The sequence below is a fragment of the Ciconia boyciana genome, chromosome 22 (genome assembly GCF_034638445.1).
Source record: "Ciconia boyciana chromosome 22, ASM3463844v1, whole genome shotgun sequence".
Lineage (NCBI taxonomy): Eukaryota > Metazoa > Chordata > Aves > Ciconiiformes > Ciconiidae > Ciconia > Ciconia boyciana.
This window is the reverse complement of record NC_132955.1, coordinates 3150832-3172680: the sequence shown is the minus strand read 5'-3', so window position 1 is coordinate 3172680 and position 21849 is coordinate 3150832. Positions and strand designations below refer to the sequence as shown.

Here is a 21849-nt window from a genome sequence, read left to right as displayed (position 1 = left end):
GGGAGGAAAGGTGAAACCAGGCCACACCACAACAGCAAGAGAAACACACATCCTCCCATTTCCCCTAACACTTCCTCCTTGGGTAAAGAGATTTAAAATAAAACCCTACACCAGCTCCAAGCAGAGCCCTCAACCCTCACACAACACCAGGAAAAGAGGTCTGCCAAGGCAGAAGCGCAGCACACCGCTACCTCAGGCAGCCAATTCCTCACACAGCTAGGAGGAGAGATGGCGCGCGCCGCCGCGCTCGACGCCTTTCCCGCCTTTTCCCCCGCCTCTCTTGCGCCCCGCCCCTCCCCGCGCACGCGCAGTGCGCCTCCCTCGCCCCCGCCCCGGTGGCGCGTCGCTGAGAGGCGGGTGTTGTGGGGAGCCCGGATGTGTCAGTTTAGGGCAGTATGAGGAGACCGCAAGGGGACAGCAGGCAGCTGTATCCTTCTCAGGTGAGGTGGGAGGGGCCGTGCGGGGGAAAGAAGCAAAAGGAATCGGGCGAGGACTGGAAACCTTCACAGGGACGGGGGGAAGGTAGTGTCGTCGTCCCCCCACTGCTTGCCTCTGCGAGGTGTATGTGGGGGCAGCTCTCCTCTGTTCCTGCGGCGGCCCTGCCGCACGACTGGGAAGTGAGAGACCCGCACGGGCCTGCCCCCCTCCTCCGCCGGCTGTTTAAGTGGCACTGCGACAGGAGTAGCTCCTTGCCAAATAGGGAGCTGTGACACTTGAGGGGACCCCAAGGCACACAGCGCATGCTCCACCGCGCTGCCAGAATGTGAGCCAGAGAGAGGTGAAGCAGGAGGGCGGGGCTGGGCGCGCATGCGCAACGGAGGGGTGAGGGCGTGTTCGGAGGCGCCGGCGCATGCGCGGAAGCTGGGCTGGCGGCAGAGGACGCATGCACAGGAGGAAGCTGGAGGCGGGCGGCAGGGTCTTGTGCGAGGGCATATGCGCATGCGCAGTGGTCTTGAGCGGGGGGCTGGGGAGGCGGTGTTATTCGCGCATTGCGCATGCGCGGCCGGGAGGGGAGCGCTGGGAACCGCCATATCCTGCTTGTTCGTCAACTCGGCGCCTGCGCAGAAGGCTGCTGCGGGGACTTGCGGAATAATGAGCCTCTGCATCTGCTTGGGGGGAATCGGAGGAGGACGACATGCTGCCAAATAGTGAGCTCCAGCTGCTGGTGTTCTCCTAGGGGGGCTGGCTGCGGAGTGGGGGGCAGAGTCCGGGGGCGCGATCCCCACCCGCCGCACCTGCTTGGGACAGGGCTTCTCGGGCTTCCCAGCCTGCCTCGGAGCAGGGCTTCCTCCGGCGGTAGGAGTCACTCGTAGGGCCAGGAGGTAAGAGCTGTGGGGAAGGGGGCAGGAGTTGAGAGGAGAGAGGGATCGGTAGCTCGCCTGGGGAGAGCGAGGGAGCAGGGCCTGAGGGGGGGAGAGGGGCGGCTGGGAAAAGTTGGGGAGGCCTGGTTAGGGGATTCCTCGAGATCCCCAGGCAGGGATAGAGGTTCAGTGGGGTGCCAGGAACTGAGTAAGGAAACACGAGTGGGAGAACGGAAATAAGGGCTAGAGTGGAAAAACTGAGATGACTAACAGCATAACCAAGTAAGGGATGACAGGTCGTAGCTTTGCCGCTGAGGACTGTGAGGCACATTTCTAAATCAGGAGGGAACTTGGGCTTCCTATTAATTAGACCCCAGAGTGTCTGGGATCAGTACTGGTATTTCTTAGCTGTGTCTCAGGCCTGTAGTGGTGTTTAAAGGAAATGGTGCATCATCATGCAGTATGGAAAGGCAAAAGAATTCCCTTTCACAGTTAAATGTGTCACTAATACGATTTGTTAGCAGGGTGCTAATGCTTGTAGCGAGCACTATCTTGATTAGTGATAGATGGTGTTATAAAGGTAAAATATTCTTCTCATGGTATTGGCAAAGCTGCCTGTGAAATGGAATTGTCTTTTTCTGACAGGAGTTTTTGGGGGGAGAAAAAATAAGGAATTTAACGTTATTTGTTGTCATTTTTCTGTAACTCGACATTATTAGGTGTGTTTACATTTGTGATTGTAGAGCATCATCGTGGCATAATGAAAAGGAAGCCTTTTTTGTGATTTCCTTTTTTTTTTTTTCCTTTGCCTTTAGAGATCTAAATGGTTATGTCTGGGATGGCTTGGTGTGGAGCCCTATAAAAGTCTGAAGAATTTCACTATTATTTATGCTTTATAAAATAGAACTCTTTGGTTATTAAAAAACCCTAAATTAGTTAACTAAGACATATAACTGGCATGCTTCTTTTTCAGTGACTTTTTCTAACCAGATGCCCAGAATGATTTGGTTTCATTATGTCACTTGTTTCATTGTGTCCTGAAGAACAAACAGATTTTTTTTTTTCTTAATGGCACTTTGTCATGGATGTGTATAGAGCTCAAGACAACATGATAGCAGAAGTACATCGCAAGCTGTCATCCTGTCACTGTATCAGTAGAGGACAGTAATACAAAACTGTACCTACCATAAGATCGTAGAAACTACTATCAAATCCGATATCCTGATTTACTTGAGTATAATTACCACTATTATAACACTAATTGTGTTTCCTCCCCAAAACCTCCGGGATTTGCACATACATACAGATCAGGGAGGGCGTTAAAATGGAAGGGGTTTTGGTTTGACACGTGGTCTCAGTGAGCGGTACCATCACTGATTACACAGGTCACAGTGGAGTGCTTAAAAAATACTATTTCTTGTGTAATTGACCTTACAATTTGCTGATGTTTTAACATGGAGAAGGTACCAGTACTGGCAATAGTACTAGGTTGGTTAGGCCTGATAAATGTTAAAAACAATTCCATTCACCAGAGTCTTCTCTCAGTTAGTTTCCACTGAGCCAGCTTGCCCAGTGTGGGGGGAGGTTTAGGGTTAATCTCTGAACTGCAGCTGAGCCTGTAGGCAGACCTAGTGTTAGGTATGTACTGTGAACTGAGTTTGTTGCCCTGTGTGATTTTTCTAGATACCAATCCAGTTTACAATAAGAGGGACTTACCAGCTTTATTCTTGGCACACCCTTCTGTTCAGTGTTTTACTCGTGGGGCTTGCCATTCCACTGCCTGGCTCACTGTGGATCTGTAAACTTGAAATCATCTGCTTCATTTCTTCCTGGATGTTATTTCTGCAAAATTGGGCATAAAGCTGGGAAAGATATCTATTTCTTGTGCGATCAGGAGCTATTGCTGTGTTACTGATTGCATTCATAGTTCCATGCTTGGAAATATCCACTGTAATTTTGTAAAATTCCTTCTCTCCTTCCAGCTTTGGCTCGATTTTCTGCACGATTGGAGTATTATGTAAGATCTTGCTGTATTTCTCCAACCTCTGACTGTTGGTTTTCCTACTCAGCACAGAGAGGAAATACAACAAAAATATGGTTTTAAAAAAAAAACAACAAAAAACAAAACCCCAAAAAACCTTTATTGAGAGCGTTGCTTCTTGATTGTCAGTCGATAAGCTGCTGCTGCTGCATTCTGCCTTGTACTTTGTACTTGAGAGACCTCTTAAATAAAGCATGTGTCCCAAGTTCTAGAAACACATGACGGTACAGGAAACTAGCATGAGATTAAAGTATTTGTACCCTTCAGGAGGCAAAGAAGCTGTTGTTTTTCAGAAACTATATCTGTAGATACATTAGAACTTCTTCTCTTGGTTTCACGTTGTTAAGTGTCCCTTTACTGAACTCTGTAGCAGTGTTTGGGAAGGAAGGAGTTGAGTGATTCTGGAAGTCTCTTCCTTTTTGCTGATGCGCATAGCTGAGAATTCAAGACAATACATAGCACACATGAAATGTAATTTGTGGTTTTTTTGTTTGTTTTAGTTTTTTTTTTCTACATTTTTAGGACCGAAAAGATGCAGAACCACTGACTGTGTAGCAAATGCCCGGAAAAGACTTGGGATTTCATTTGTATACTGTGAGTAAATTCTTTGGCTACAGGCAGGAGTTGCACTGTTGCATTCTGTGAGGTGTAGCTGGCCTTACAACATGAATTTTTAGACATCCGTAGAGTTTATAAAGTCAGGACCATGGGAGGGATTAAACATTCCAACACTGAATGCATAACTGGAAGATACTGTTCTGGCCATTGACACAGTAGAAGCCAGTAGGATACCGGTGACTTTAGATGCACTGACTAGAGAAAATAGTATTAAAATTTTCATACTGAGATCTCAGTTCAGCTTTTCTTAGCCTGTGTTGTAGGTTATTTTGTATGACTGTGAACTTTAAAAATGGCTTTTGCTAGAAATATAGCGTGTATGTTGTGCATTTTAAATTGGGTCTGATGTAATGCTTGGGCTGTGAATCATCTACAGTAATGTTAATGCTTTTAAAAAATTGATCCAACTTCTGATAACATAAATCGTTTTCCAGCAAAAAAGGAGGCACTTGTGCACACCTTTAAGAGACTCACATACAGAAAAAGTCATAATATTCATTTGAAAATATGCTAATTTTTAAGCATTTTAAATATTTAGGAATCTCATAAGTTCAGTAATATTGTTTCTGAAAATATACCGGAAGGTTTAGAACTCCAAACACTTAAATTTATTACATATTCAGAAACATTTCATGTCACATGATATGTAAACTTATGTAGGGTATAGTTGCACACTAGGATACTTAAATTGCTGACTGATAGTTCAAGTTACTCTGAATCACTACTTTATCTCTGGAGTTAACATGCCACCCTTTGAGTTAATAGAGGTACAGCTGGAACACTTTAATATGTGACATCAGACATGCCAGTGACATCTATACAGCATCAATCTGAAAAGGCTGATGTGATGTTCTAAAAATGGAAACCATATCTTCTGATGTCAAACAGAACTTAAAGAATTACACATTTTTAACTATGAATATGCAGCAATGGTACTTGTAGAGGTTCACAAAATTATTTGTGGGACTTAAACAGCAGTGTGTAGTTGTTCAGGTTTTTTTCCTCCTTTCCCTGAAGTCTAAGTCCTCATATTTACCAATAAACAGCTATGTCCAAAATGAGTATAATGTGAATATCTCTGTTGGGACTGTAACAAGAACTGATCCTTAAGCAAAACTATGTGGGCAGAGAAGATGGTCTAGAAAAACTTACTCATCTTAGAACCAAACAAGAAGTAGAAGTTTGCTAATGGGACTTGATCAGATGAAGAAGTAATTTAATTTAAGAATATGTGTATTTTTCTTAAGTGTGGCTTTAGTTACTGTTCTGCCCACATTCTTTGCTCATCGCTACAGAAATTTGTTCAACAAATCATAAACCAGATCATAATTGTATATAGCAACTTTTCTCTAATAGCAGTGGTTTACTAGTCGGAGACTTCCCAAGATATATTAAGTTTTATTTCTTCGGCTTAGATTTTAAAGCTACTGAGGCATCACTTATCTTCTCTTAAAAAGAAATCCTTTTTAATTTTTATTTTTTATTTGAAATAGTGGATTTGCCTTTGTGTCTGAAAGAAAAGCTCAGATGACAGCCCTGGTTTCAGAGACATGCTTATAGCAGTGAGACTGGAGAGCAGGTGGAGGCAAATACACTAAGTCGTCTGGAGCTGCTGTAGAGCAATGCAGAGAAGCTGCCTGGCTGCCTCCCAAGTGTTGCTGCATAAAGAGGCTAGAACAGACGCTGACTGCATCAATGGAAGAGTTTTCAGTTAACATGGCTAGAATCATGCCTACAGATTGACTATGTTGACTGTTAAAGTATGTTGTCATATCCCCTCCCCCCCCCCCGCCCCGCCCCGCCCAGAATCCATTATCTTAGGGTAAAGACATCGTACGGTACCTTCCTCAAATGCATGGAAGGCAGGCTGGTGTAGGCTGGGTATCCTGGCCTTATAGATCTGTCTTTGTAATTTCAAAATCATATTAAATGACAGCACTATATTGGTGCCTTCATTTCCTCAGCTGCTTTTTTGTAGAAGTGTGCAACCTCAACAAGTTGTTCTTAAAAACCACATGTTATCAGTTTGATTAATTTCTTAGAAGCACTTGTGGGCAGCAAGTGAAATTCAGAGAACTGTATTTCACTACTGCATTTGAGAGACAGACCATTTTCTTAAGATTTCCTGTTAGCTTGTGATGTCGTTCATACTTGTTCCCGGAGAGAAGAACAGTGTGTCAGTGTAGGTGTTTGAGTCCAGAAGTTTTGAAAATTGCCGTCGCGTGTCGTGTTCTGCCTTACATACCTCTGCTTTCTAGCAAGTAAGATTACAGTGAAATGACTGTTGTTTAAATCTTATATAATGTAATTTTAATCAGGGAGTGCCAGCACGAGCATTACAGTAGATTATATGCAGGTGTATCCTGGAAATGTTCTGCAACATCCTTGCTTTAGGTTGGTGCCAACTTTACCAAACCTGCAAGTGTGATAAAAGCCCTAGTGTTACTCGGTAGTAAAGATTTATAACTTGTTGGTTCTTGGCTAGCAAATAATTGATATTTCTCTTTAGATAATATTGCCTGCTAGCTTATTGAGTTTTACTATTGATGGGGAAAATAGTAGAAAGACTTTTTAAAGTGTTTTTATAAGAACAGAAGGTAACAGGAACAAAACAAAAGCAACAAGAACTGGTTTCTTCTTTGAGGCTGGACACAGTTTATGGAGGTGGCTTGTTGGTGTAAAAGGGAAATAAATGTAGGTATCTCCTGGGAATTTATTTTCACGTACTTTTACATTTCCCTCTGTTTTTTAAAGATTCAATAAATGGCTTATGCCAACAACAGCTTACAACATATAATTAAAAATCAGCCAATCAGCTCCCTGTGTCCAAGATACTTCCTTTGGGATTTTTTTCACTTTTAACACAAGTTACAACATTTATGCCAAAAGCAGTGAAAAGAATGCACCGTGCTGCCCTGCTTCCGAAGTGTCACTAGTATAAATAGATATATAATAATGCCTCTGGTCCAGTCTTTTTTGCTATTGGCTAAAAACATATGAAATATAGAATATCTAAGCTACCAAAATTTTTCTTTGCTCTTTGTCTTATTAATTTGATAATCTTGGTCTTGAATGGTTAGGATATTCAAATATGGGTGTAGGCGAATGCCATAATTGTGTTATTTTTGGGGTGTGATTTATGATAAGATGTAATTTTGTTGATGTTAATGTGAGTAAGATTATTAAAATTATGCTAGCGAAACCATCATGCCTTATTGAAGTTGGTGTGATATGTTTTGTAGAAAACATGGCTGCTGGTTTTTGAGGAAAATATAGGTGGTTTGGAAGTGGAAGCTGGTTGTAATTTGATTCCTATCTCCTTCCTCTCCTTATTCCTTCTCATGTTGATGTCTGATAAGGTCAGAGAAAAGACCAAACAAAGTAGCTTTGAAAATTAAGGACTCTTCCTGCCTATAAAACCATGAGTGTTGGAGAAGCATTACCTGGTAGGATAGGCTGCAAACAGGAGTCTTTTTGAGTGCTTGTAATTGCAATTTATTATCTGTTAGAAATAAGTCCTGGAGTGAGCTTTCTGTTGGAATGAAGCAAGCGGTTGATTTCTTTTCATGCTTTTCCAAAAACCCAGGTTTGCATGCTGATTCTAAGAGTGCTTTTATTTGGCAATAGTATGATCTTTACATTTAGCAGGTTAAAATAATTCTCATAACCATTTTGAAGTCATGCTGCAGTTGCAAGTAGGTGAAAGAATCCAGTAGTTTGTTGTCTAGTTTTGGCCACGCATTGTAATCTCTAAATTGATTATTTGAAAGCTTAATTTCCAGAATAATAATGGCAGAAACTGTATTTCAGCTCAAGTTGTTTTTGATAAGCTCTTAGAAATATTAACACAAGATGGCAACTGGAAAATGTTATGTGAGGACTACCAGATGTTTGTATTACTGGAAAGTTGATATAAATAAAAGGCTCCAGAGGGGATTATAGTCTTGGTGGTTTGCTAGAGGTCAGAGCTGCAATCCCATCTGAGTGCTTTAGCGGTGTTTGGTACCAGGTCTCCGCACAGTAGATTGAAAAACGCAGTCCTGCTTAATTTTCAGTTTTTGCTTGTTCTCTGATGAGACATTATACTACTTCAGGCATTTTCTTCCAGTTATTTTCAACTCCCCAGAAATCTGTTGGGATTTTAGTGTGTGAGGTATTTCTAGCAGGGTGTTGCTCTTACAAGAGAAGAACCATCTACAGAGGAGAGGACACCCCCTTGCCCCCCTGCTGCCAGTCTGCTTTCAGAGTGAGAGGCTTCCCTGGCATGTTAGGAAGTTTTCTGGGAAAGAGTCATTTTCGTGGCTTTATCTTTTAATTTGGAAGATGACTTACATGCTATGAAAGTGCAAATGTTTTACTTTAATAAAAATTGCTAAAATGGCAACTGAGTTACTTGACAAGTGACAGGTAACAATTTACCCTACAAGTAGAAACTGAAGCTGTAAAATACTTCCTACGATTTGCCTGTGAGGGAGAGTCTAAAATAGAAGAGTTCAGGGGCAATAACAAAACCCTTCTTTTCAAAAATAAGATCAGGTTTCTTATTGAAGACAGAAGTCTACTCAGGCTGATTGTTTCTGTAAGACCTAAGCTGGTGTGTTCAAATAACGTTTTTCCTTGTGAGAGGAGAGAAATGAGCAGGAATGGATTGGCAGGAGGGAAGAGAAAAGAGGTGAAAAGGAGAATTGGGAGCAAAAGAAGTAAGAGATTTATTTCTTTTTAACATGCTTATGGTCTGAATTAAAAAATTATGAGGAAGATTAACTTCTAAGGAAAAACAGTTTTGAAGATTTAAGCTTTAAGCGTTTCAGGACATACCTCAAGAGGATTAAAGATGGAAGTAGAAAGTTAAAGAAGAGGCAGACATCTGGTGAAAATAGCAGTGGTGACTTAAACGCAACAGTAACTCTAAAATAAAAAAAAGTTTTGTTTGCTTTTAAGAATTTGATTACTTTTCATATTTACTGGTGTGGATGTAATTCTAATATACTTTGGGTAATTTATAGTTAGGGTTGGATGTGATTAAAGGAGATACAGTTTTCTGCATCTGTTCAAACACCGGCATGAAGTAGTCTTAGAAGAATGTCAAAAATATGACTTGGCTTAATGACTGAAGAGCAAAAATTTTCAGTAGAGGATTTGTTTATAAAAGCAGAAGGTTATTTAGAGAACTCTCGGCTGCTTTTTACCACCAACTTCCTCTCGCTTTCCTTGGTTTAGTTTTAGCTGTTTGCTATTTTATCTGGTGATATTTGGGGAGGAGGGGGAAGGGATGGTAGATGGTCTACAGCTAAAGAATGATGATGTTTCTTTTCTTACCAAATACGTGTAAAACTTGTAATTCTCTTTACAGTGCTGATGTTTCACTGACAATTGTCGCATCCCTTAATGGTTTCATACAAATTATGATTTTTGTAGATGACCAAGCCTTTTCTTTTTTTTTTTTTGTTTTAATTTTTTGTGTGTGTTTTATAACTGGAGAATTGGTTTAAAGGAAAAAAATTTAAAAAGTTCCAAGAATGGAAAAGAAACCCTTAGTTTTGGAATATTTCTCAAACTGAAATTTTAGTTCCTGAATTCTAGTGGGCTGCGAATATTCAATGCATTTTGAGATAACTCTATCACTCTATCTTATTAACTGTGTTGAAAATGATTTTTCTAGGTAACTCCTCTTTACTTTTCCATGATTAAAAAAAAAAAAAAGGGCAGTTCTGGATGTTCTGACTTGATAATGAGTTTTCTGAAATAAACTGAATTAAGGTGTATGCATCTGCCTTAATTAAAATCTTCCTTTTATGCGGTGTCCAGAGAGCCCTGTTGTGACCTCAGGAATTTGGTCTTCTCTAATGTACTTGGCAACTTTGGGGTATAATAAAAAGAAGGTACCCATCCAAGTTCCTGAATGCTACTGATGGTATAGTGGGGACAACTTACAAACTGAATTAGGACTGATACATAGTGCCGTGGAATCAAGAGAAAAGCACGGGCACTCTCAACTGTTGAGAGAGATCATTTGCACTGTATTTTAAGGAAACCAGGTTATCTCTACTGTTTCTGTCTCCCAGATGAAAAGTTGTAGGTCCTTTAGCCTGGTATGCGTCTTCCACTGGATGCCAGTTCATTCCTTTTATCTCTCTGCTATGATTGTGTTGATTTTCCAGTCTGTTCTCTTATGACTGAAGATTGTAAATGAAACTCCATGTGTCATTTGGAGCTCAGCAGTTTTTGTGGCGCTCAACAGGGTACAGATTAAGTAAGATCTGGTTTTGAATTTAAGAGCACAGAAGGTAGAGGAAGGTGTAATGCACACGCTCCCAGTTTTTAGAAAGTGTTCAAGCTTAATTCACCAACCGCTTTTTTTGGCATAGATTATTCTTCCCTCTAATTCAGGTACAGTTAAGTCTGTATATACCTCATTCATGTTATTCCTTTATAGTTTGTTTTTTCCAGGTGGTGATTGGTGGTGATTCTTGTAGGACTGTTCACATTTCTTTGTTCCAGAAAGATAAGCCTCTCACTTGTGTAAACGAGGCTTCCTTTCAAGAGGTAGCTTTTTGGTATGGGTCACTTTCATCTTTCCTAAGTGTTGATTTCTAATCTTAGTGTATTTTTATTGGTACAGGTTGTTTGCTACCTTGGTGCAGTCTCTTCTACACCACCATGTTAATAATTAGGCAACTTTGTGTAACCTCTGGGATTGACTGTGCCTGACTTTCAACCTGCATTTGTAGCTAGACAAGATTTCCTGCCACACAGGAGAAGTTGCAATCAGTATCGTTTGGCAGTCATTAGCTCGGGCTATGTGAATACTTTGTCCACCGTTGCTTTCTTCTGTGGTATGCCAAGTAGGAAGAGTGGTATGACGCCCTGTCTAGTGTATACATTAAAATCTGAAAACTGACTCATTTTATTCATCCACTAGTTAGATAGCATTGCATCCCATTTCGCTCTTTCAATTAACTTGCCCCCCTTTTTTTTTTTTCTTCTTTTTCTTTCTTTATGGCAGCAAATTCAGACCTTCCATTGTCCTTTCCAAGGCTTTGAAGAATGCAGGAAGATAATGGTCTTTTCCTGTGCTTCCACATCTCGTCCCCTTGTTTTATGGCTCCAATTATCTTTGTTCTGCTCTTTTTCTCTGTGCTTTGTGCTGTTCTTGGATAGTCTTTGATACGTTGCTGGTCCAAGAAGCAATCACCGCAGTTTTTGAAATGCTTAATTAAAAATACACTTCTTTTACAGACTTCTGTAAGTTATCTTTTGCTGAATAAAGCTTACTGAAAACGAATATACTTGGAAATTTCTGGTGTAAACGACTGGTTTCTTAAAAGGTAGTTGGTTTATCTTGAGAAGTAGAAATTGACAGGCTGTTTAGCAAAAGTCTGGTAATTTTGAGGCCTCTTCTAGAATTACTTATTTAGTTGATATTCCCCACCTCTCTCAGGTCAAGTCTCTGCTGCTCACAGAATAGTTTTGACTGTTGATTCCTACAGTAGATGAAGTTTTGAGCGGAGTTGTCTTGGTACAGCTGCAAAGTCAGGAGGTAATTATGAGGACAAAGTGGCAGGGCAACATTTCCTGTGCTTTAGAAAGGTCTGATCTGGCTCTGGTTCTTAGATAAAATGTCTCCATCTGGAAGTGGTTGTGAATGAGGTGAGAATTACTCTTAACTGTAATATTAATTATGTCCAAAGACAAGTGCTGTTTGTTGTTTATATCCAAGGAAGTAAGAGACTTCGCAGACTTTACATGGGCTCGCAGGGGTCCAAAAGACAATATTTTGTATTTTGTTTCCTGTGATTTGATATTTATGTCTGTACCTTCAAGTTTGTCCTTGCCTCTACTGGCCAGAAAGAATTTTGATACTCTACTATTTACAAAATATTTTTTACAAAAAAAAACTATTTACAAAACTAAAACCTTTGGCTGCAGCACTTTTTTAATTCACTCCTGGTTCAGAGGTGCCAGCACTGTTAGTGAAGAAGGGTGAACTGGTGAAGTATTAAGTGTTCATGAGCAAATAAACACCGGAGGTGCCCTGCTGATTCCAGAAACTTAACTTTACCTTAAGTCAGCTGTGGTTCCTTTTAAAATGCATTTAATATTGGTCCTTGCCAGAAGAGCGATTCAGCATTTGAAGGTGGAAGAACACGTGGCAGTTTCTACGGCACACTTCTAAGGATATATTTCAGTGACCTTTTATGTACTTCCCCTGTTCGTGTGCTTGCTAAGCAGGGCAAGCAGCAAGTTTTTCCTTACTGGTAATTTTTGCAAAAGACAGTGATGGATATTGCCTGTTTATTCCCATTATGACTTGCTACAGCAGTAAAAGGACCAGTGATGTCATTTGATGACAAGTATTTGATGGTTGATTGCCGTATCGAGCTAGCGGTATGCTGGAGTTTGACATCTTTTTTTTAACTGTATTAACTGCCTCGCAAAGCATCTGTAGAAAGCTTTGACGTACTAGACTGAAAGTATTTTCCAAGTACTAGTAAATCTTTAAAATCTAAACCTTTGTCCCCTCTGGGCCATTTTAAAAGCATAACGAATGATGTGCTGGCATGCAGCAATTCTATTAGCACGTTGTCATAACTTTTATTACCACCTACCTTTCCAAGCCATCTGGGAGGAAAGGATATAGGATATAAAAGTGACAGTTACTCAGAGGAAATTAAATAGTCCTGTGTATCTCAAGCTGATACATTTGAATGCCTTTAGACCACAGAAGCTTTCTAAAACTTCTTTGCATATGTAAGATGGAGGTAATATTTAGGTACATCTTAAAATCCTGTTGAAATACAGAAAGTGGCTGTGAAAGTTTCAATTTTTGCATCACACGATTATCTGTTTCCTTCCCCAATTATACAATTGATGGCTACAGTCTTCTGGAGGTTGCTTCTTGGAGACCAGTGAAAGGTACAGGAATTTAGGATTAACTTCTGCCCTCCATCCAGGAAACCCTTCAACTTCTCAGTGTGTTCCAACAGGCTTGATGAATGTGCCATTGTAACATAAAAAGTTGTTGTTGACTCCTCTTTCCCTCCTCATTAATCCCTCATTTTCATGCCATAAAGGGAGGTGTTACCACTAAATTTACCAATTTGTCTTCAAGAAGGACCCACTGGAGTCTTTTAACTGTGTAATTACCTTTCATGTTAAACAACTTCTCTAATGTGTGTGTAGAGATACTTAATTGCTTCGGTTTACCTGGAAGTAGAAGTCTTCTTATAGAAAATCTTCTTATTGTTAATAAATACCTTATGTGGAAATTGGTTCCTTATCTGAACTGTTCTGGATCTGTTCCTTGTAATTATTCTGAAGCCAGGCAAGGAGAACAGCATTGTGGCCTCACAGAGTCACCGGGAAGATGCAGATGGACACTGCTGCTGACTCTCCGGCCATTCTTCACATGGAGCTTTAGGGTGTCTCACAGTGATGGGCTGTGCCCAAAATCCCTGTTGGGAGGAAGACCGAGTAGGTCGTTGTGACTTGAGGTTTAATTCACACCTCTCTTTTGGTCAGGTATATGGGGAGATGTATGGAGGGCCATAGTGTCATTGTGTCAGAGAATTCAAAAGTTATTCTAAGCTAAGTTATTTTTACGTCTTTTCTTCATCCCCCTAATACTTCTTAAATAAAAGTTGCATTATTTCTCACTGTGCATAAGGAAGTATTTTAAAAGAGACCTGACTACTTCCATGTTGCAAGTAGTTTGAGTAAAGAAGATGTTAGTTAAAAACTAAAATCACTGAAACTAACTACAATTTTTATCTAATTTCACATCCCACTCTTGTGTTTTATTTATTCATTGTGCTTCCTTCTGGTCAAACCTTTTCACTAGGCTTAGCACCTTGTTGCTCAGTGAGCAGACATGTTGCCGTCAGTGAGGAGGTGAGCTTAAGAAACTTCATCCTTTCCCTGGCTGCTTATTATCCTCTCAGGAGTTTGTGTCCCTGTTGTTTGTGCCTGTGCTATAAAACAGATCACTGGAACAATGTAGATTAAAAATAGCTGTGAACAGAACAATGTAACAGCCTGGGTGGAGTTGAGCAGTGCTTCTGCAAACCCCGAGGACAAGGGGAAAGCTTGGGTCTCTCCTACCCATAGACTAAAACCAGCAAAACGGCATCCCTTCTCCAGCCATGGTGAGGAGGAGCTGTTTCTTGCTGGTTGGGCTGGAATTTCAGGTTTTATCTGTCCCCCCAAAGACTTGTGACTGGAGACAGTGAAGTGATGATGTCCTCAGAGGCAAGACTGAATGTTGCCCATGGAAGGACAGTTAGCTAAGTATTCAAAACTAGTGTCTGCTAATTTTGGCTTAATTTGAATGACACAGAGTGGTTTAATTGAATTTCTTTGGAGGAATTGTGGTAATTTTAAGTTTAATGTAATAAAACCTGCAGAAAGTACCTAAAATTTTAGTACCTGATTTTTCATAAACCAAAGTTATGAATCCTGGTTTCCGAGCTCATCTTTGAAGGTGTTTTGGGTATCTGCCCTAGGGATCAGGACTCAGAAGTCGGAGATGGGTTGATTATTCTATTTTGTTTCAAAACCTCCCTTCTGGTAAATAGATGCCTGTATCAGTTGTGCCTGTGTATTCATTCAAGTGTGTTGCAGTGGTTTTAACCCCATACTTTCTCTGCAGATGACAATTTGACTTGGCACTTGGAAATTGGGAACTTAACTAGCATATAAAGGCAATGAGAATTTCCCTCTGGCCAAAGGGATTCGGTTTGAAGTAGGGAAATCATTACCAACACCTTTCCTAATAGTAAGGCTTCAGGAGAAGGTTTAAGCTATAGGAAATTATTCTGTCAATGTTACCGGAGTCACTCTGAACCTAGGGTTTTGTTTTGCTGTTGAGCTTGGGTTGCATGTTGCTATCTGTAGCTTTTTCAGATTAAGAACTTCATTTATCAAATCTGTTCTCTGATAGTCTGAGAGTCTCAAAATGAAAACAGGGAGTAAGTAGTGAGTTGAAAAGGTGGCCTCAGGGTAAAGTAGTATATCCCAAGTCAAGTGGGGAGTCTCCTATTTAAGTCTTGGACTCCTTACAAGAAATTATATATTAGGCTTATTCCTATAAGGAGCTGCATATTGAAAGAATGAGTGGAGGTGGTATATCCCCTCTTCAGAAAACATATGGTAACACTTTAAAATGTTTAAATGTAACATCATATTTTGAAGGTGCTAGCAGGGAGGGAGAAAACATGATGGCTTTAACTTGTGTCGCATAAGATTTAACAGTGCTCCTGAAGTTTTTTTTCTTTGTTCTTAGTTTTGGTTTTTTTATTTTTCTTTTTGGGGACTGACAGGGTGAAGATCAATTATAAATTTCTTCTGCTGAGTTGTGAAATTCTGTTTAATCTTCAAACTGGCGATGTCAAGGGTGCCGAGTCCTCCTCCTCCGGCAGAAATGTCGAGTGGACCTGTAGCAGAGAGCTGGTGCTACACTCAGGTAAGTCCACACTGTGCTGAGATATTCTTGACGTAACACGATTAGAACCTGTGGTAAGAAATTTATTCAAAACAAGTTTAGAGTCTGGATTTTCAGGTGATGTCAAACATTGAGCTTGCTAACAGCGAGCATTCACCAAGGCAACAGCAGAATGTTGCCCTCTGCCCTTGGTGGAACTTTGGAGGAGGCAGTTGGAGAAGTTGGAGTGGTCCAGCTGCCACTGCCAGCCATTTCCAGATTCTGTTGTCTTGCGCTTGGGGGTTATTTGTCACGCAAATGACTCCGTAAAACTTCCAGGTTTTCAGTTTTGCCTTTAAGATGGCCAGGATGAATGGGCATGACCCTAAACCGCCTATTATCCTCTGTTTTAAGATCAAGGTGGTGAAGTTTTCCTACATGTGGACCATAAACAACTTTAGCTTCTGCCGAGAAGAAATGGGTGAGGTCATCAAAAGCTCAACCTTTTCATCTGGAGCCAATGATAAACTCAAATGGTAAGAAATAGAGCAGAGAGGTTCACCCTGTTTGTACAACTGTGTGAAAGAATTTGGGCTTCTATAACAGAGGAAATAATCTATAAAAATACTTGTACTGCACATGGGTTCTTGCTTCCTTGGATGTGCAACATACGCACAGGGAGAAAGTACTGTTGGTTCAGCATAGTGTTTGGACACACAAAACAAATGTGAGGATCTGGCTGTTTGCAGTGTTTGTCTGATAATGGAAAACATCAGAAGTAATAGAAGCCATGGCTGGAAGGGAGATTACATCCTGCCTTGAAGCAGAGACGTGCTGTAGAGGATTATTAATGTCTTAAGTTGGGGGTTTTTTGACTGATGTTTATCTTAACAAGTTCTTATAAGCCAATGAGAGTCCACAGCCAGTGTATTCAAGCTCTATTTCAGTTTCAGCCCCTAATACTCCACGTTGTTAAAAAGATAATGCTCTAAATCCTGCAATTTGAGACTATTGCTACTGTATTACCTTTCTCTTTATAGCAGCTTTTTGTGAATTTGGAGACTTAACATTGTTACTGTAGATCATCTCTGTGTTCTATAACTCCTTCTGCCCAGGATTTTCTGCTTCTTAAAGATGACATTATTTTTACCCTTTTCCTTTCCTTGAAAACTTTCTTATCTTCCCTGCGTTCTCAAGTAATTTCCAGTAACTCAGAGTGGACTTTGGTCAGAATGTGTATCTACTGTGAATCATGTTCTGACCTAGTAGATCCATGGACACCTGGTTCCTTATTTTATCCCTTGTTGGTAACGTTAAGTGTTTTAGTATTTTTCTTTAAACCTCCTTAGTATAGATTGCAGCAAATTACCACTTAATAATTTAGTGTGTGTGTGTGTCATACAATTTGTGTTCCCTTCCTTTGGGTGGCAGACCTGTGCTTTCCTTGGACTGCTTTTTTGTTATTAAATTACTTACCTTTATAACCTTTGCTAGTCAGATCTCATTCTAATGTCTAGATCTTTCTGATTTTTTTTTTGTCCTTGTGTGTTTGAGCTGTTAGTCATTTGGCCTACTTTTTGCTTCTTGTTAGATTCTGTGTCAAGTTTCAGGTCATGGAAGTGCTTATGAGTTAGCCTTTTCCTGCACTTACTACCTTTTCTTCACACGGGAGTATTCTTCTCTTTTTGTCCTAGTATTATGTTTTTGAGAAACTACCAGCCTTCCAGAAATCCATTTTTCCTTTCAGTTCCTGTGGAATTTTACCTACCATTTCTCTGGATTTGTTGCACTTCCTTGAATCCATTGCCTCCATTCTTATTTCTTTCACTTTTGTGAAAGTTGACATCCAGGGTGCTTTTCAGTAATTTAAACCGTACAGCCCTTCTTTTTTCCTCCGTGTTTTTTTTAATTGGTTTGCCCATAGTTACTGCCTGTATATTAGTATCTGTCTTGGAGATGTAGCATGAGGCTGACTGTAACATGCAGTTCCACTCTATTTACCTATCTTATTATTTCTTTGTGGTTCACTGGCTGTTAAACAAAACTTGTTTGCTGTACATTTTATTGTGAAAATTCTACAATGCCCTTTCTTTGAAAGCTATGAATGACCTGCCAAAAACTGTTCCTGACATCTCATTCAGATGCCTTCTTCTACAGGTGTTTACGTGTGAACCCTAAAGGCTTGGATGAAGAAAGTAAAGATTATCTATCCCTCTATCTGTTGCTGGTGAGCTGTCCAAAAAGTGAAGTTCGAGCAAAGTTCAAATTCTCCATCCTGAATGCTAAAGGGGAAGAAACAAAAGCAATGGGTGTGTAAAAACTCTTTCTGTCTGATGGGGTCAGTTATTTGTCCTTTGCTGGTTGATCAAACGAGTCCCTCAGCTGGTGTTTAAAGCACCATATCTTTCTTTCAGAGAGCCAGCGAGCGTATCGATTTGTACAAGGCAAGGACTGGGGATTCAAAAAATTTATTAGAAGAGACTTTCTTTTGGATGAGGCCAATGGACTTCTTCCAGATGACAAACTCACTCTCTTCTGTGAGGTAAGTCTTCCTGTGCAGCTGAAATAATAGCAGTTCCATTAGCTTAAGGTAGATGTGACCTTACTTTTCATCATTGCTTTTAAGGAGTCAGAGGTATCGGGAGAAATACTGGATCTTTATATGGCACTTAGATTTTATTTGTGCGTATGTGTGTGCGCCTGTGTGGCTGGTGGCTTTTTCCCTGTGATTCATCGTATTTCACTTCCATTTAATTTTTGTTACTTTGTATTTGTCTTTTACCTGTGATGATGATAGGAATTAAGCATGTTTGATTATCATTTTACTTCTGGTTTAGTGTTATCATCCATCTGTTTGTACTCCTTAATTTGAAACTCACTTGGGATAATAACCAACACTAGCTCTGTAGTGGAAACTGGCCCACCTATTACTTGCCTACTGAATAAAGAAGAGTTTTCTTTATTTTCCTAAATGTGTCTATACAGCCAATAAAAAGAAAAATGTCAGAAAAAGGAATTTTCTAGTAACCACAATTTTCTGTTCATTGTGATTTGTATTTTTCTACAACTGCTTACAAAATTATTATTTCACTAATACTAATTTCAAAGATGCAGTTATTTCTAAAACTAGATATTTAAGTTTAGCAACCGTAACGAGCAAATTTAAACTCTCTAATATAGTGTCTTCAGAGCCTCTGCTGTCTTACTTCTATTGTGTTTTTAACTGCAAAATACCTCCTGTAGCTGTGATTTTTGCCAGAAGACAGGTAGAACAAGTTGTTCTCTCTTTGGCTCTCCTGCAGTGTTTTTTATGGGAGTCTTTTCTTTTGCTGTGTTTTCTTTCAGGAGTGAAAGATACGCTTCAGTCAAAGTTGTTCAACAGCTGGTTTTTTTGGGGGGAGGAGGTGTTGCAGTTTTGTTTGGCCATCATAAGCATGCACATATTTAAATTAACAAACATCTCCTAAAGGATGTGTATTCAATCAGTAGCAAAATGACTACTGTCATGGAGGGAGCCCTTCCTTTAACGCTTGTAGCAATATGGGAGGAGAAGAGGACAGTGTCTTGGATGACACCTCTGTAGGTCTGGCAATTAGTCTTCATGATAAAAGAGCCAGAAAAATTAAAATTGTGGAGTGAAACTTCAGCTCAGTGTTTTTGTTTGGTTTGGATTAAGAGAAAACTTGCTGCTGGCTTCACCTGGCCTTGATATCTTCTGTTTCTCTTTGAGTTTGTTCTACAGTCTAGCGTGTAAGAAATCGTAAGTTTAGTGATATCAGAGGGGAAGGTTTTGCTGTCTGGAAACAGTTTGGCAAGAACTTCCAACAGCTTGGTTTGGGTTTTTTTTACCCCCCTCCTTTTTTTTTTTTTTTTTTTTCTTCTTCCCTGAGCTTATAAGTAAGTCTCATAGCATGTAAACCGGTGTGCCATATGCTCTCCTAATGCTTCCCTGCTGGCCACAGGTGCCAAGTGATGCTGCTCACATCTGTACTTTCAGCAAGCATGTTTTGTATGTAGAAACTCTCTAAGGAGTTAGCAATACTGGATGTTGAGATGCTTGTTATGTGGGGATATGTTGGAGTTTTCTATAGACCAGAAGGTTGCTGAGTGTCTCTGCTGCACCTTCTCATTGCTTTATTAAAGTTAAAAGGAAAAAGCCTTTTGCTCTCTGTTCATGTCCGGTGCTGAACACAAATAATGTCTTGCTGAAAATGCTGTTAAGGCAGAGAATGATGTTCCTTGTCAAACATTTCAAATCTGACCTCATTTAGTTGTCAGTTTGGGGATTTTTCAACCTCTGTTTTGCAGGTGGGGCTGATTGTTCATATCCCTACGACATTACTTTTTGCTGTTTAAATTATATTCCAACATCATAGGTAAATATTCTGGTAAATATCCAAAAAGAACGGTGTTCCCAAAGTTATGGTAATAGCTCTCTTCTGAGCTAGGTAGCATTGGTTCCCTTGCTAAGATGTTGAAAATAGTTTAAGCAAAACCTTATCTATTTTGACCTGTAGGGCTGGTCACTACTTGGAATCTACCAGTCTAAACTCCTTATGTAAAAAGCCATGTAATAGATTTTCATGCCAGTAACTGACTTTCTTTCATATATGGAGAGGATTTATTTGTTGATTTGAGACACAGTTCACAAGTCTTTTTTGCCTGGTCTGTAATCAGTATTGGACTCCAGCAAGGGATCTACATCTTAGAATTCCTTTATAATGAATCTGATGAGTTTTCATCCATCCTTGAGACCACGTTGCTGGTCTAGATGAGACAGGGCAAAAAGATGATGCAGCTGTCAAATTAATGACGAAGAATATTGGCTCCCTCACATTTGCTCTGGCTAATCTTTAGTGTCAAGCAGCATCTGATATTTGTTTGGTTTTGAGTGTTGTATAGTTTATACAAGATGTGTCTGCCATCAGAAACCCACTGGAGGTGGGGTATGTGCTGTCAGCAGGTTTTTTTCCTTAGAAGGTGCTTCTGTCATTTCTCTCACTTCATAATTTTCTTCCCCTTTTACATAACTGTGAAGCTTCCTTTGCTGTCCGTTGTTCTTCTTTGGCCATTGTTTATTAATAGAACTGAAATTTAACTTGGACTTGACAGCAAATCCAGGAAATAGTCTCACGTATGCTTCCCTGTCAATCAGCTTCTTCCTTTATTCCTTGCTATAGCAGGGTAGTATTAGTCACTCTGATCTTTTCTAATTGGAGTCTGCTGTAGAAGGCGCATGATTTACTGTGTTTAACAATAATGGTTTGGTGCTGAATAGGCTCTTAACCGTTCCCTTTGTGTGTTATTCATCAGCCAGTATGGCTATGTATGGTCCCTGCCTAACCGTGTATGCTGTAGAGCAGGTGATAAGGAATCTATCTGCCTTCCCCAAATCTTCCTAATTACTTGACATAAAGCTGCTTTTTTAAACTTACTGTTTAGGGTTTTTTTAATTTTATTTTGTAATGTGATGGAAGCATTGAACTCTCCAAGAAATTTAGACCCAGAAGCAGCAAGACGTCTGAGGGGTCAGACACTGCCCTTGCATACATGTGTGGATGCAGTGCTCAGTTATAGAAGCTCTCTGTATACTTCATTTTCATTTGTACTGCTGTCTGTATTGCATTATTGATTGGGGAGGGTTTCACAGTGTTGATAGAAGGAAAAAACTAGGTCAGGTATGATGACTGTAAAAGCAGAAAAATAAGGTTCCACTTCCTTAGGAAACCATCTAATAAAGTTATGATTAAATTGCATAGAAGTGCTGTTAATTTGGGGTCAAGAAGAAAATCTGCTGGTGTGATACAGGACTTGGGATAGACACTCTAGAGGAGCAGAGAACAGGGTTAAGGCAGGGTAGAAAGGATGCCTTAAAAATGTAGATGTTTTTAATCATACAGTGATTCCGCTTGAGAGGTGTGGGTTTTGCTTTGCATTTCCCTTCACCTGCCCTGGAAATAAAAACTTCCTGTAGGGAGATTAGTTTTCCAGTGTGGGTTTTTGAGTTTTGAGTTAGTTTGCTTTCTTTTCCCCTCCAGGTGAGTGTGGTACAGGACTCTGTCAATATCTCCGGCCAGAACACTATGAACATGGTGAAGGTACCAGAGTGCCGCTTGGCAGATGAGTTGGGAGGACTCTGGGAGAATTCGCGCTTCACGGACTGCTGTCTGTGCGTTGCAGGCCAGGAGTTCCAGGCTCACAAAGCCATACTAGCAGGTCGGTATTGAGTTGGATGGGCCTTAGCGGGATAGGAGACAACAACATGATGGCAAGTGGGTTTTTTGAGTTACTTCGTCTTTAAAGGAGGCTTCTGCAGCGCTTTTAACTGCAGAGCTCTAGTAAAAGACCATTTTGAGAACTGTTACAGGGAGAGGAAGTGTCTGCTCCATTTTTAATTGCCTACCTCCTGCCATGGCAAGGATGGTAGGAGGATTCTTTTGTGGCTGTAGCGTACGATAATGTATTCCTGA

General features: G+C 40.3%; 1 protein-coding gene across 5 annotated transcripts in view; it reads left to right on the top strand.

Annotated features, from left to right (window-relative positions):
• The first annotated feature begins 314 nt into the window (after positions 1-314).
• SPOP (speckle type BTB/POZ protein) overlaps positions 315-21849 on the top strand; it is a 28250-nt gene continuing 6715 nt past the window's right edge. Inside the window, exons 1-7 of one of the 5 annotated variants that reach the window (XM_072885973.1) lie at positions 315-440; positions 3865-3936; positions 15279-15421; positions 15794-15915; positions 17537-17688; positions 17794-17921; positions 21418-21595. In XM_072885973.1, the coding sequence (XP_072742074.1) occupies positions 15344-15421; positions 15794-15915; positions 17537-17688; positions 17794-17921; positions 21418-21595 (658 nt within the window). In that variant the 5' untranslated portion in view covers positions 315-440; positions 3865-3936; positions 15279-15343. Of the gene's footprint in view, positions 441-1010; positions 1323-3864; positions 3937-15278; positions 15422-15793; positions 15916-17536; positions 17689-17793; positions 17922-21417; positions 21596-21849 lie in introns of those variants that run through there. The other 4 variants (XM_072885974.1, XM_072885972.1, XM_072885976.1 and 1 more) reach the window with 4 other exon arrangements.